Source organism: Musca vetustissima, unplaced genomic scaffold (assembly GCF_032173495.1).
Source record: "Musca vetustissima isolate MV318-11 ecotype Yass unplaced genomic scaffold, APGP_CSIRO_Mvet_v1 utg10925, whole genome shotgun sequence".
In the NCBI taxonomy this organism is placed as follows: domain Eukaryota; kingdom Metazoa; phylum Arthropoda; class Insecta; order Diptera; family Muscidae; genus Musca; species Musca vetustissima.
In genome coordinates, this window is record NW_026881510.1 from 210,643 (window position 1) to 225,634 (window position 14,992).

At 35.1% G+C, this 14,992-nt stretch overlaps 1 protein-coding gene across 1 annotated transcript in view; it reads left to right on the plus strand.

Annotated features, from left to right (window-relative positions):
* Positions 1–14,992, plus strand: part of LOC133327405 (uncharacterized) — a 55,866-nt gene that overhangs the window by 39,642 nt on the left and 1,232 nt on the right. The window contains exons 2-7 of the mRNA XM_061535963.1: positions 6,455–6,903; positions 7,031–7,272; positions 7,329–7,528; positions 10,363–10,506; positions 10,615–10,781; positions 10,849–11,510. Coding sequence (XP_061391947.1) covers positions 6,455–6,903; positions 7,031–7,272; positions 7,329–7,528; positions 10,363–10,506; positions 10,615–10,781; positions 10,849–11,510 — 1,864 coding nt within the window. The remainder of the gene's footprint in view (positions 1–6,454; positions 6,904–7,030; positions 7,273–7,328; positions 7,529–10,362; positions 10,507–10,614; positions 10,782–10,848; positions 11,511–14,992) is intronic.

Here is a 14,992-nt window from a genome sequence, read left to right on the forward strand (position 1 = left end):
AAGAAGACCTACAGCAAGAAGACCTACAGCAACAATTTTTAGTTTTATGGGTTTTACTCAATTACCGATTAACTGAGCATAACATTGTGATATTCAACATAACCTTACAAAATTTTTGCAAAATTCTGCAATGATGTAGACATTTTTTTAATTTCTAGAATTTGTCTCCCCTTGTTAAAATCTTCTCATTCTTCGGTTCAATGACCCATAGCCCATTCCAACAAAGACAAATCATCATCGTAATATGTGCCTGCCATTGATTGTGATTTTGATCGCATTTATTTATTTCTTCTTCACTCCTTTCCTTTCTTAGCTTTGCTTTTCTTTTCATTTTCCCATCTTTTCGAAGCAATTGAAAATGTAACGGCTGCCTTTGCTTCTTGAGCTCAATTTTTTCTACTAGAAAAAAAAAAAACAAAAAAAAATACGGCACAGAAAATTAAATTAGTAACGGTATAAATGCTATGATCTGGCCTTCCAATTGGATGACTTGTTCAAAAGAATGACGACGAAGAAGAAGAACAAGCACAAGAAATTGAAATTCGATTTAATATAAAAATCACAGCGATGAATATTCAATCACGCACTCACTCCCCTGCTCACATGCATCATCATTATTGTAAAATGTGGAGGTTCGATGGGGGAGGAGGTTCGACCCACCATACATGATATCATTATAGATATTCAAAAATTCAGCCACAGAAACATGTGCAGCCAGGGACAGACAATACGGACCCACCGCCTATCAATCCAAATGTGAATAAGAGAATCTGGTGGCATTCGGTTGTTGTTATTAATAGAATTACATATTGGAATGGGATGGATGATGACGATGATGATGGTGGTGGCGTTGTAATGTTCTGTGGGGTGGGTGGGGTGTGCCGTTATGTGGTATTCGAATAGCTGTGTAAGAATGCGACGCACAAATGCATTCATTATTCACATATTTGACTTGACTTTTTTGTTTGTGTATCCAATTTTTTATAGACGGGAATGGTTGTTGTTTTTTTTTCTGTGAGACAGTGGTTTGCATAGGGGGATTGGAGGTAACATGTTAATCCCTACATAGGTCTCTAGATATAAACCCTAAAAAATATTCCTTCATATGAATATTTTATAGGGTTTACATCTAGATGATTTCATATAGGCCGTCATTATAGAATGAGAATTTAGACAGGTGTTCTGCATGTAGACAAAAAGGTCTAATAAATATAGAAGTCATTAAGGATACATTTTATGGGTTGAAGATCTCAAAAAGGCCTTATTTCGAGTTCTCATAAAGAATAAAATTGAAATAGATTTATGTTCGGACATAGTCCCTATATAAAAGTTCCGCTGCTACTATGGCTACTAGCCCTATTCTCCAACGTTATTTCGCATTTCAAATTCTCAGAGGGTAAAAAATGTCGTCGTGACCGAAAATTGTCACTTTAGGCATAGTCCTCATTTCAGATCATCGAGCGATTTTACATATTATAGAGGTGATCCTAGGTTACGTTCCCGGAGTATAAAATATAGTAGACATTACAATTGCCTTATATGGGTAAATGATCTTAAAGAGGTTTAATTTTGTGTTCTCAAGAAGAAAACCAGTAAGGAAAGTAGTAAAGTCGGACTGGGCCGACTATATGATACCCTTCACCACTTTATGTATATTGTAAATATGTATCCTAACAATTCCATGTCAATGTTCCCTCGAACATTCATACCTATGCTAAATTTAATTTCAATCGGGCAGATTTAGCATCGTTTGCGTACAATGGTATAAATTTATGGAAATCGATTTAAAGCAAACTTGAAATACGCTACTGAGTATGCTCATACTCAGTCTCAATCAGACACCCGTTCGAAAATTCGTGGAAATCGAATAATAGATATTAACTTTGGTGCACTATTTACATACAAACCGGACGAAAATATATATGGGAGCTATGTCTAAATCTGAACCGATTTTCACGAAACTTAACATAGAAATTCTAGACTCAATTCAGTGCACTATACCAACTTCGTGCAAATCGAAAGATATATAGGGACTTTGGTGAAGCATTTACATAAAATCGGACGATAAAATATATATGGGAGCTATATCTATATCTGAACAGATTTTCACGAAACTTAACACACATCATTCTGGATTTAAATCAGTACCCCATGCCAAATTTCGTGCAAATCCAAAAATATATGTGGCCCATTTACCTTAAATCGGACAAAAATATATATATGAGCTATATATAAATCGGAACCTATTTTTACGAAACTTAGCACACATCATTCTGCACCTAATTCAGTACCCTATGCCAAATTTCGTGCAAATCGAAAGATATATAGGGACTTTGGTGCCTATATCGGACGAAAATATATATGGGAGTTATATCTAAATCTAAACCGATTTTCACCAATTTCAATAGGGTTCGTCCTTGGGCCAAATAAGTGACTTGTGCCAAATTTCATCCAAATCGGGTCAAAAATGCGACCTGTACTTTGTTTACAATTTAACATCTTCAGACGGACGGACGGACGGACATGCATAAATCGACTCAGAAAGTGATTCTATGCATATTCTCAAAAGGAACCATGTGTCTATCTCGTTTACTTTCGACTGTTAGAAACATATGCACAAAGACATAATACCCTGTACCACAGTGTGGTGAAGGGTATACAAAATAAAATAGATTCATGTTCTGACATAGCATACATATAGAAATTCCCATCCCATATTCGATATTTTTAAAATCCTATTCCCATTCTACAACGTAAGTTTCTGTAATTACACATTTCTTCTTTGAAGACAAAAAAAAAACGTCTTTGTCCTGGAAATGGTCATTGTAGGTCCATATATTAGCATTATCCTCATATAAGAACTTCGGTCGATTTTACTCATTATAAAGGTCCTATGGCATGTTCTCATAGTTATCATATAATAGACCCGATCAACTCTATGCATTATAAAGGCTCTAGGTCTTTTGACGTCGTTCTCAATGTATACCAATTTTTATTCACACCCCCTATATTAATGTCCAGTAAATTTGAGTTATTTTGAAATTTTAGGTATTTTGTAATTCCATACATAATAATGTTGTAAGGGTTATTATAAGATTTAATGATCCTAGACCCTAGACCAAATATTGTTTATAAAGGCGACCTAATAAGAACCTCTCAGAGATATTCTACAGGTATAAAATCGGCATACTATATACAGAGGCCTTCGATAAATAGAAGAAATCAAGAAGAAATTTTTTTCCAAAATTCTTCGAAGAGACCTCCCATAAATAGAAGACCTCTGCGATGACATCAATAGGCAGAAGACCTCATAGAGGGCTTCTATAGCCAGAAAACCACTGGAGGGATTTTTCGATGGTTGTCATAAAAGCTTTCAATGGATCAACAAATTCACAGAGACGTTCTATAGGAAGAGGAACCTCACAGAAGCATTCTACAACTACCAGACCAAAAGACTTCGCAGATATTTCATAGCCCAATAATTCTATATAAAGCCTCCAATCAATAAAATCACTCATTGATTGGAGGCCTTATATAGTATTTTAAAAATGAACCACCTCACGGATTTGTTCTATAAATAGAAACCGGTAATTCATTACGTCCATGCTTTCAATAACATTTAGAAGACCTGCAACAGAACTTCTCTAGATAGAAGATCTCAGAGACGACTTCAATAGACAGATGACATCACAGGGGGTTTTCGATGGGTAGAAAACGTTACTAAAAGACTTGCTATTAACTGAGAAAATCACATAGGCAGCTGGGCTTCGTATATATACCTTACAATTTATACAAATACCTGGACCTAAAAGAGATCTTCTAAAGATAGAAGATCTCACAGAGAGGTTTCAAAAAAAACCTTTTACATGTCCTCAGAGAGGCGTTATATAATCAGTATCGGCTAATTCCTTCCATTATTGCTACCAGAAGCTTCCCTTTGGACAGAAGATGGAAGAAGTCACAGTGGACTTGTATGAATAGAAAAGCTTACAGTGGCCCTCTATAGATAGAAGACTACGCAGGGCTCTTCCACAGACAGATGAACTCACAAAGTACTTTTGTAGATAGAAAGCATCCCAGAGATTACATTGTCCAAACAGTGATTTTGTAGATTGAAGGCCTAATAGAGGCCTTCTCATCGAAGTGTTCTATAAATAGGATCAGTTAATTCGATAAGTCCTTGGTCCCAGAGGCCTTCAATAACAATAAAACCCCGTAGATTGGTTCCTAAGAATCCTCCCATAGATAAAATAACTAACAGACCTGTTTTGTAGATAGAAGACCTCTATAGATTTTAGAGCTCGAAGAGGCTTTAAAAATAGCCCACGACATAAAATCTGCAAAAGTAGTTCGATAAGAAATTTTCAGAGTGAATATAAAAATTACCCTACAAAGGTTTTTTATAGACCTCGTCTATATAAAAACTCCGGGCTTCCGCTCGTCTATGAAAGACTCTATAGAAATACGCCCGTCCATACAAATACCAACGGTTACCGCCCGGTAGCTATAAAAGTCTCCCTGTTCTTCAGATCGTCTATAGAAAGACTACCGGCTTCATCTCTTCTATGGAAATATTGTAGGCTTCAGTAGGTAGACATCCTACTTAATCCCAATTATGAAAGACTCCCTGAGTTTTTTGAAAGACTACCTTCGTTTTTTATTAAGAGACTACCTTTAGACGGAATTAGAGACTACCTTTATCGCCAATAAAGATTAATTTCAGATGGTCTATAGAGACTCCCACCCGAACATCTATGATAAACTTTCTCCAGCTAGTCTATAGATACTTCTATCAGGTCGCATATAGAAACTCCTATAAAGACTTCCGTTCGCTCATCTACAGAAATACTCTCTTCAGAACATCTTTAAGAGACTCCCTTCAGGTCGCATACAAAGTCTATGTTAAGTTTAGATCTTATATGAAAGACTCCCCTAGGATCATTCCTTTTGTCGTCCATAAAGACTCCCTTCAGGGGGAATATAGAGAATACAATTAGTTCGCCGATATAGACTCCCTTTATCTCATCTATATAAAGACTATAATCAGGTCGTCTATGAACAACTCGTGGCTTTAGATGGTCTCTTTTCTGTTCCCCGCTCTGATTGTCACCAGTTTGATCTTTTTTATTTTTTTCGTGGTCCATTCTGAATACCCCTTAAATATGTCATTCTTAATTATCAGCTCGAAGAATGTCTGTATTAAAATCTCCATTATTTTTTGCAATGACTTACAATTTCGGATAATAACCGACACCCTCAACGCACAACAGTTTCCTTGTGCGCCGCACTCTTCTTTAAAAACAAAACTGATTTGGCGGCAAAATACACAACGTGTCTGTCTGTTTGAGTATCTTTTTCCAGTTTATCTTTGAATGTGAATGAATAAATGGAAGATTATGACTCTGAAGTGGAGCACAAGGGTGCGGAGTGTGCGACAAAAGACAGAAAATTAAAAAGTCATCCACATATAAATGTGAAACTATTTAAAAAGCTCTTCTGTTCTCAGTTTCATTATGTTGGGCGCCACATTAAATTTTAAATAGAGGGGGGAAATTTTTTTAATTTAAATCGAGGCGACATAAATACACCAATTTTAATAACTGTAATATCCGGTCCCGGAGATTAACAAAAGAGATTGCAAATTCTTTGAAATTGAGGGGAGGGGAAAGTGGAAGGAGAAATTAATGAAAAAATTAGGGATTAAATAAATTTCCGGTTTAGAAGATATAAAAAGTCTATAGAAGATTAGAGTAAGTTTTCTGCCTATACCAGACCTATGACAGATATTCTGCCAATAGAAGGATGTGGGTGGATGACATTCTAGAAGACATGTGGATGATCTTCTGAGAGGCGTGGATTTTTTTAAAATATTTTTTCAATGGCCATTAATGGCCATTTTTAAAAAATATATTTTTTCAATGACCCTACAAAGGCGTGTATTTCTCAAAAATATTTTTTTTAATGACATAGGCGAGGCTTTTTAAAAATATTTTTTCAATGACTCTACAAAAGCGTTTTTTTTAATGTATATTTTTCTAATGTAAATGGTTCAGATCCTCCCGCATATAGATGAAGGTCTGAAAAGATCAATAGATGCTGTCATATATTTTAATTAATTTTTTTTAAACCGGAAGTTCATTATTATCTGCCGAACACAACACATGCAAGCCCCAATACATTCGGGATAGGCTTGCAACACTGATAAGGGTATTCCCAACCCAATAATCAATTCAAAATTATTTCAAATACAAAGTTTTTATAACAATAGTGTGCTGATGGAATAAAAGCCCATTCGAAATAATTACAAACAAGTGGAGCGGATATTCAATGCAATAGAAAAAAATTGTTTCGAACAATCAAGGTCACAATAACACAATACGAACACCCCTAACTATTTTTATTAATGTCGGAAACCTAATCGATTTTGTTTTTTTTTTTCTCTCTTTCTTTTCAGCTGTCATCAGTGAAATGGGAAAACGAAAAAAATTGAAATCTCGCAATAGCACGACATTACCAGCATCGATTTTGAATAGCAGTATTGGAAGTGGTGGTAGTGGTGGCTATACAAAAGATCATTTGGATGCTTGGCTGGAGACATGCTTGAAAGATGCCTCCGCTACCCAGCTGTCTTCATCATCGGAATTTCTAGATTATAATCCGACGGTAAAGACCAGCACATCTAATTCTGCAAATAATTTAAATCAGAAGAATCTCCTCTCGCAGCAGCAGCAACAATCGCCAGTTTTCAATATGGCAAATATGGGCCAGCAGCAGCAACAACAACAAGCAATGAATTCACCACAACAACAACAATTCGCCATGCGAACATCATCAAATCCCCTTAGCAATAATCTGCCAAATAGTAGTAGTTATAATTTTCCATTCAGTCAAGGGTTTCAGAGGGTAAGTACACAACAACAACAACAACAAAAGGGGAACTTGATTTAAAATTATACTATGGGCCAAGTTTCCTAGCTTACTCCTATCCTATTTATAATAATCTCCATAATTGTTTCTCTTAATATTCTAGCCCATGCCGAACTTTATGAAACCGTCCTCAATGAATGCCTTCAATAATCGTTATTCGATGATATATCCATCCATGACGACCGGTGGTTATTATCCACAAAATGATGGTTCGCAGGACTTTGCCAGTCTACCGCCAATGGTGAATATCATGGGCGGCGGAAGTGGCGGTAATTCATCCGAACATGAAAACAATTCCACAGATGTTTTAGATGGCAGTGCCAGTAATCCGAATATAAGTCGGGGGTAATATAATTATTTTTGAAACTTGAGGAAATAATAATTCTAAATATTTTTTTTAGTTTCAGATTTAGCGACCCCTGTCTATTGAATCCTTCGGATAACGATTCGAAAATGAGTGGTCAAAATACGCCAGATCGTCGTAATAATCTACCCAATGATATGGATCAAAATAATAAATTCTTTAATGTGTTGATGGAACAAATCCAATTGCTGCACGAGACAAATAGTAAAATATGCCGTGATCTGCATGAGGCCAAAGGTAAGTGTGTGGGGAAAATTATTTATTTGTATTCGATGTATTTCATTCATTCACATGCCTCGTTATTTAAAAAAAATCAAAGGATAGATGTATCCGAACTCTAAATTGCTGATATCTTCAGATTCTCTAGGAATAAATTTCAAATTGAACACATATTGCTGGACGTGTATGCAAGAGCTAACTTCAATATCTATAGGTATATATCTCTAGTTTTCAGAAAGTCCTCTTACTAGATAAAATCTCACTATGTTCTCTATATAAAAATATTTTTTCAATGACCCTACATAGGTGTGGATTTTTTTAAAATATTTTTGCAATGACCCTACATAGGTGGATTTTTTTTTAAATATTTTTTTAATGACCCTATATAGTCGTGTTTTTTAAGTATTTTTTTAAGGTCTTTTTTTAGGCGTAGATTTTTAAAAGTATTTTTGAAAGTTTTTCCTTAGGCGTGGATTTTTTTAAAAGTATTTTCGAAAGTTATTCCTTAGGCGTGGATATTTTAAAAGTATTTTTGAAAGTCTTTTCTTAGACGTGGATTTTTTAAAAGTATTTTTTCAATGACCCTACATAGGCGTGGATTTTTTAAAAGTATTTTTTCAATAACCCTACATAGGCGTGGATTTTTTAAAAGTATTTTTTCAATGACCCTACATAGGCGTGGATTTTTTAAAAGTATTTTTTCAATGACCCTACATAGGCGTGGATTTTTTAAAAGTATTTTTTCAATGACCCTACATAGGCGTGGATTTTTTAAAAGTATTTTTTCAATGACCCTACATAGGCGTGGATTTTTTAAAAGTATTTTTTCAATGACCCTACATAGGCGTGGATTTTTTAAAAGTATTTTTTCACGCCTACATAGGCGTGGAATTTTAAAAGTATTTTTTCAATGACCCTACATAGGCGTGGAATTTTAAAAGTATTTTTTCAATGACCCTACATAGGCGTGGATTTTTTAAAAGTATTTTTTCAATGACCCTACATAGGCGTGGATTTTTTAAAAGTATTTTTTCAATGACCCTACATAGGCGTGGATTTTTTAAAAGTATTTTTTCAATGACCCTACATAGGCGTGGGTTTTTTAAAAGTATTTTTTCAATGACCCTACATAGGCGTGGATTTTTTAAAAGTATTTTTTCAATGACCCTACATAGGCGTGGATTTTTTAAAAGTATTTTTTCAATGACCCTACATAGGCGTGGATTTTTTAAAAGTATTTTTTCAATGACCCTACATAGGCGTGGATTTTTTAAAAGTATTTTTTCAATTATTATTATTATTATTATGTCATTGTGCATATGTTTGTTTGTCCATGTGTGTGATGTGTGCTAAGTTTCGTGAACATCGGTTCAGATTTAGATATAGCTCCCATATATATTTTCGTCCGATTTCATGTAAATGGTGCACCAAAGACCCTATATATTCTTCGATTTGCACGAAATTTGGCATAGTGTACTGAATTGAATCTAGAATGATACGTGCTAAGTTTCGTGAAGATCGGTTCAGATTAAGATATAGCTCCCATATATATTTTCGTCCGATTTAAGGTAATAGTTGCCCCAATCCCCCTATATATCTTTCGATTTGCACGAAAGTTGGCACAGCGTACTGAATTAAGTATGGAATGATGTGCGCTAAGTTTCGTGAAAATCGGTTCAGATTTAGATATAGCTCCCATACATATATTCGTCCGATTTAAGGTACATGGTGCCCCAAACCCCCTATATATCTTTCGATTTGCACAAAAGTTGGCACAGCGTACTGAATTAAGCCTAGAATGATGTGCGCTAAGATTCATGAAGATCGGTTCAGATTTAGATATAGCTCCCATATATATTTTCGTCCAATTTAAGGTAAATGGTGCCCCAAACCCCCTATATATCTTTCGATTTGCACGAAAGTTGGCAAAGCGTATTGAATTAAGCCTAGAATGATGTGTGCTAAGTTTCGTGAAAATCAGTTCAGATTTAGATATAGCTCCCAAAGACCCTATATATTCTTCGATTTGCACGAAATTTGGCATAGCGTATTGAAATGAGTCTAGAATGATGTGTGCTAAGTTTTTAGATTTTGATATGGCTCCCATATATATTTTCGTCCGATTTTAGGTAAATGGTGCATCAAACTCCTAATGTACGGATTGATGTTAGTCGGTTCACATATAGATAAAGATCACATTCGGTCAATTTCAATGTTCCCTCGAAGTCCATTAGGATATATATGTAGAATATACCAAAGTGGTGAAGGGTATCATATAGTCAGCCCAGTCCGACTTTACTACTTTGCTTACTGGTTTAAATATGTTTTTAAGGTTCTTCCTTAGGCGGGGATTTTTAAAAATATTTTTTAAGGACTTTCCTTATCTTTAATAGAGTCTTTGTAATTTGTAATATTTATACCTGCGGAATCTGAAAATATCTAAACCATTTTTATTTCTTTTTATATATTTTTGTATCATTCACGTATTTTTTTTAATTTACATGTATTTTTTGTACATACACATTATCCTTTATTTTGTATCTCTTTTTTATATGTATTTGTAATTTTCTATATTTTTACTGTCTTACTATCTCTCTTCTATTGTATTTCTCTCTGACTATTAACTCTCTCTCTCTCTTCATGTAATATCCTTTCTTTATTAAAATATCATTTGTATTCTGTTTTGAATTTATTCTATGTATGTCCTTTGTCGCAAAAATAATTTTGTATTTTTTCTGTTTTTTTGTCTTTTTTCATTTGTTGTTGTTGGTTGCCTTACCATCGCCACCCGATTTTTGTGTTTGGAACATTTGATTTGTTGTTATTTTGTTGGTGTTACGACAACTTTTTAGTTTGTATTGAAGTTTTAAAGCACGCTCCCAATTTGGGTATGAGGCACCGTAGAGATAGCATAAGTGGATTAAGTACCCATAGTCAGCCGATGGTGTTTGGCAGTGGATTTGGAACCCAAAGTCCAGCGCCATCATATCATTCAGGTGCGTTTTGAAATAAAGAGAAAGAAACATTGCTTCGGGGGCTTGTTTTGAGATTTGGTTTTAATTTTTTCCCATTTTTCTTTGGTTCTTGCTGTGATCTCTTTTCAGGTGCCTACACGCCCGGCATAATGACAGATGTGGTACGTGAGGTCAAAGAGGCCGCCCGGGTACGTGAAGATGCCCTCTTGAATCGTGTCAAAGCTTTGGTAGAGGAACGCCAATGGTCTATGAATGAATCCAATTTACGCATGATGAGAGATATTGAAGAGTTGAAGGTAAGTCGAAATTCGGAATAATTGATTAACATGATTTTTAATATCGAAAATCCCCTTTTTGTTTCAGTCACAAGTTCATCATTTACGCTCGGATCGCAAAGAAACCAATAAACGTCTCAATCACCTGGAGGCTGAAAATAAATACATGCGTCAAATGTTGGCTGCCCTCTATCACAATCGCAATTCCGTACCCGATATCATTTATGAAAATGAAACATTACGTCCGCGTAAATCATTTCCCCATACGAGGCGAAGTCATCAACAAGCCATAAATTTACATTATGGCACAGTGCAACAACAATCCCAGACAGGAACATCTTCACTGGATGAACAGGAAGAGGAGCCGTTACATATTGTGGAAACTCCCTCTACAACATCGACGGCAGATATTGCTGCCCTTACAGGTCAACGTCCAGCTGATATGCGTCATTCCTTTTCCAGTTCAGATGGTGGTAGTATTAATGGTGGTGGTGGTGTCGGTGGAACTACAACAACCTCGACTAAAATTTCCGGTCCCATTATGTCTCCACCCAATTTTGCTTTAATTTCCTCGGCCAGTGATGATGTGAAACGTAAAAAGGAAAAACCGGCCAAAAAGGCATCATCCGATGAGTGCGATACCGGTGACATGTTGCCAACCATTACCAATGTATCATCGAATCAGGATTTACGCCGTGAATTAAATGAAGCTGTCATTGCCCGTAAAGAAGCCGATGATCGTATTATAGCGTGGGTTTAAAAGCATTTTTTTCTATTAAATTTTGAATGATTTATTTCCACGTATTCATGTTTGCTTTTGCACTACATCACCATGTATTTGTCAGTCATTGAGATAGAAATTGTGCATATTTAATTAATTGACTTCCACTTTATTTTGTTCTTCATTTTATTGTTAAGAACTTTAATTTTTTACAACTAGTCTAAATTGTTAATTTTTTTGTCACAAATTAGAATTTTTTAAATATTATTTAATTGTCTAATTGGCTTAGAGTTTTGTAGATTTATATTTTGAATTTTTTATATATACATATTTATATTTGAGTTTTTGTAAAACATTTGCAAACCATATTTGACCCTCCTTCATTCGATTTTGATATATAAATTGCAAATATCCCTAGAACCTTTAATTATGAACTGTGTCATATTGTTCCAGGCTTCAGTATATACTTCTTAAATTGATTTCTTCCGATTTGAGGTATATTCTTCTAATTTTTAGAAGAAGAAACTCACCTTCTGAAATCTTCTACCCGTATTCGAATGTTTGAACGTTTACTATCATTTCAATTTTCGTTTTAATACAATAAACACTTGACTGCCTCTCTGCTTACATTAATCACTCATATAAATCAGAAGAAAAAGTTACCCAACATCGATCACATTTCTGGGAGGATATAATGCCGCATATGGGCTGTTCCTTCGTTGAAAGATGAGGAGTTGATTTCGTTGGAGTTTTTAGCACGGATAATATACTTCTGAGCAAGTCATCTCAGTCGAGGTCATGATAGAAGGCATTTTACAACTCAGGGTAGGTTAACAGACTAGGTCTATAGAAAAATACCAATGGAGGTATCATTGAACAACCTATTTTCAAACCATTATAGCACAAGTTGTAAATAAATGTTGTCGAAGATTCTGCGATCTTTGTGTAGATAATTTCCCTACCAAAAATTATAACTATTGGTGATCTTTTTAGGTTAGCCGACATATAAGGGTACCTCCAAAGTTCGATATATTAGGGACTTTGCACACGTTTCATCCATCATTTAATATTTTGTATGATGGTCAATATCTCCCCCACAATATGGTCAATATTGTGCAAAAAAATATTTTATAATAACATTCAAATGGACTATCCGATTTTAACGAAGATCTGTCTCATTGGCCCACTCCTTCTGGTACTTTCCCAACAAGTGGTTAACATTTTCAATATTTATAACTTCAATATCAGGCGAAGGGAATGTCCGATTTGATCTAAACTTTGCACAACCTATTATTTCTACCAAGCCCATATCAAGTCCAATGGTGGGACCCGTATGCCCTCTCCTTATAGTACCTCCCCCAAAAATGGGTCAAAATTTTCAATATTTATATACCTATCAAATATCAGACGAATGGAATGTCGGATTTGAACCAAATTTTGCACAACCTATTATCTTTACTAATTTTAGATCAATTCCAAAGATGGGACCCATTCCACTCGTTCTCCATTTTATGAAATGTCTGAGCCGAAATCTTCTACCCACCGAAAATTTTTGCCATCATTTGTTTGAGTTTAAAATCACTTCGATATGCATCGCAGCTTGTGACTTAGACGGCACTCCTCGATTTGTGAACTATTGTCAGAAGTTAAACTGACTTGATATCTCGTTTGTCATACATGTCTTCAATTCGATTGACCTAATACTTACTTACTAAATACTTACATACTATGACAGAACGGTTGTTCCATAAGCCGAGCTTAAAAAAGATTTCCAGGCCCGTCGGTCTTGTGTGCATCTCATCCAAATTGAAAGACCATTTTCCGAGATGTTGTCCTTCCCCTTCTGCGTGAACCATCACTGGGCTCGCTTTTATATGCCTTTTGAGCTGGGGCATCTTCATCCATTCTCACAAGATAGCCTAGCCAACGTAGTCGCTGCAGATCGATCCGTCTGACAATGTCGATGTCCGGAATAGATGGTATACCTCATGGTTCATTCGACGGCGATATACAGAGTGCCATTTCTCTTCACATTTGCATCTCGTATGACCTTTTCAAGCAGGATGTTGAACAGGTCACACGACAAATTGTCACCTTGTCTGAATCCTCATTCGGTATTGAAGGGCTCCGAGAGGTCCTTTCCTGCTTTAACTGCTGACATTGTACCAGTTAAAGTTATCCTACATAGCCGTATTAATTTTGCAGAAATGCCGAACGTAGACATGGCTTTAAACACCTCTGAAAATACGTTTCTACTCTCTCCTCTTCGCCCGATAAATCTCCATCGCATTACGTGTTGCTACTGTCTGACCTAATATTAATATTATTAAAAACGTAAGTTGTGGACCTAGAAAAATATTCCTTTAAAAATGGAAACATATGCCTTCGCCAGGTCTTTGAGAAGACGATTTCAAAAATCTGCAATTTTTTTGCCAGGCCTTAAAAAATATTTTCTTTTAAAAATGTTATGTATTTACAAGACCTGGTGAAAATTCAAAAACCCTACACCTGAAAAAATCTGCACTCATGGATATTTCTAGAAAAAGATACCCTTACGTCTTACCAAGACCTGAGAAAATATTTTTCAAAAGTCCTGGATAAAATATTCTTTTTAATCGATGCTCATAGCATGAACTACGACCAGGGATGGTCCGTGTGACGAATTTTTAGGTTTTCGACTGTCAAAAAGGTGAAAACGTCGAAAACGTCATATACCTGTATAATTTATTTCAATATTATCATCATATACAGTTATTTTCAAGAATATATATTATTTTTACATATATCTGACTATTCCTTACTAGAAATGATAAAAATTTCTAATTTTTTTGAGAAGAACATTTTGAAATTTTATATTAATTTGAGTAAAGCATGCGTAATTTCCAAATTGATTAATGGAAAAGCTATTTTGTCAAAAACCTAATGGATTTGGGTAGGTTTCCGACGTTTCTGACGTATGTATTATACGTCGGAAATGTATGTAATTTACGTCACTGTTTCTGACAGGCCATCCCTGACTACGACCTGGAAAATCCTCCCACATACCTTTACCTGTCCTTAAAATTCTAATAATTTCTAAATGGACCGAACTCTTTATACTCTCCACCATGCGTAAAATACTTAAAATTTATTGATATTTTGGTTGGAGATTTCCATCGTATCCTTAAAATGAAACGGAACATTTATATATAAGTTTCTACTTCTATTAAATTTTTTTCTGCCAAAAAGAATTTTGTTCCGAAATATTTAATTCCAATGAAGAACAAGGTGTTGAGGGTAGTGGAAAATTTCTTATGGTAATAAAATCCCTTGGAGATTCGGAATAGATTTTTTTCGATTTTTTTTTTTTTTTTTTTTTTGGCAATTAAAAACTTTAAATGTTTGTTTGCTGCCACTGCAGGTTATTTTTGAGATCAAATAAAATGAGATATATTTTGTAATACAACTCCTCGCTCTATACCGAGTCCTCGAGCGACTTCTTGAGCCTAATATCAAAAGACGAAGTTTTATG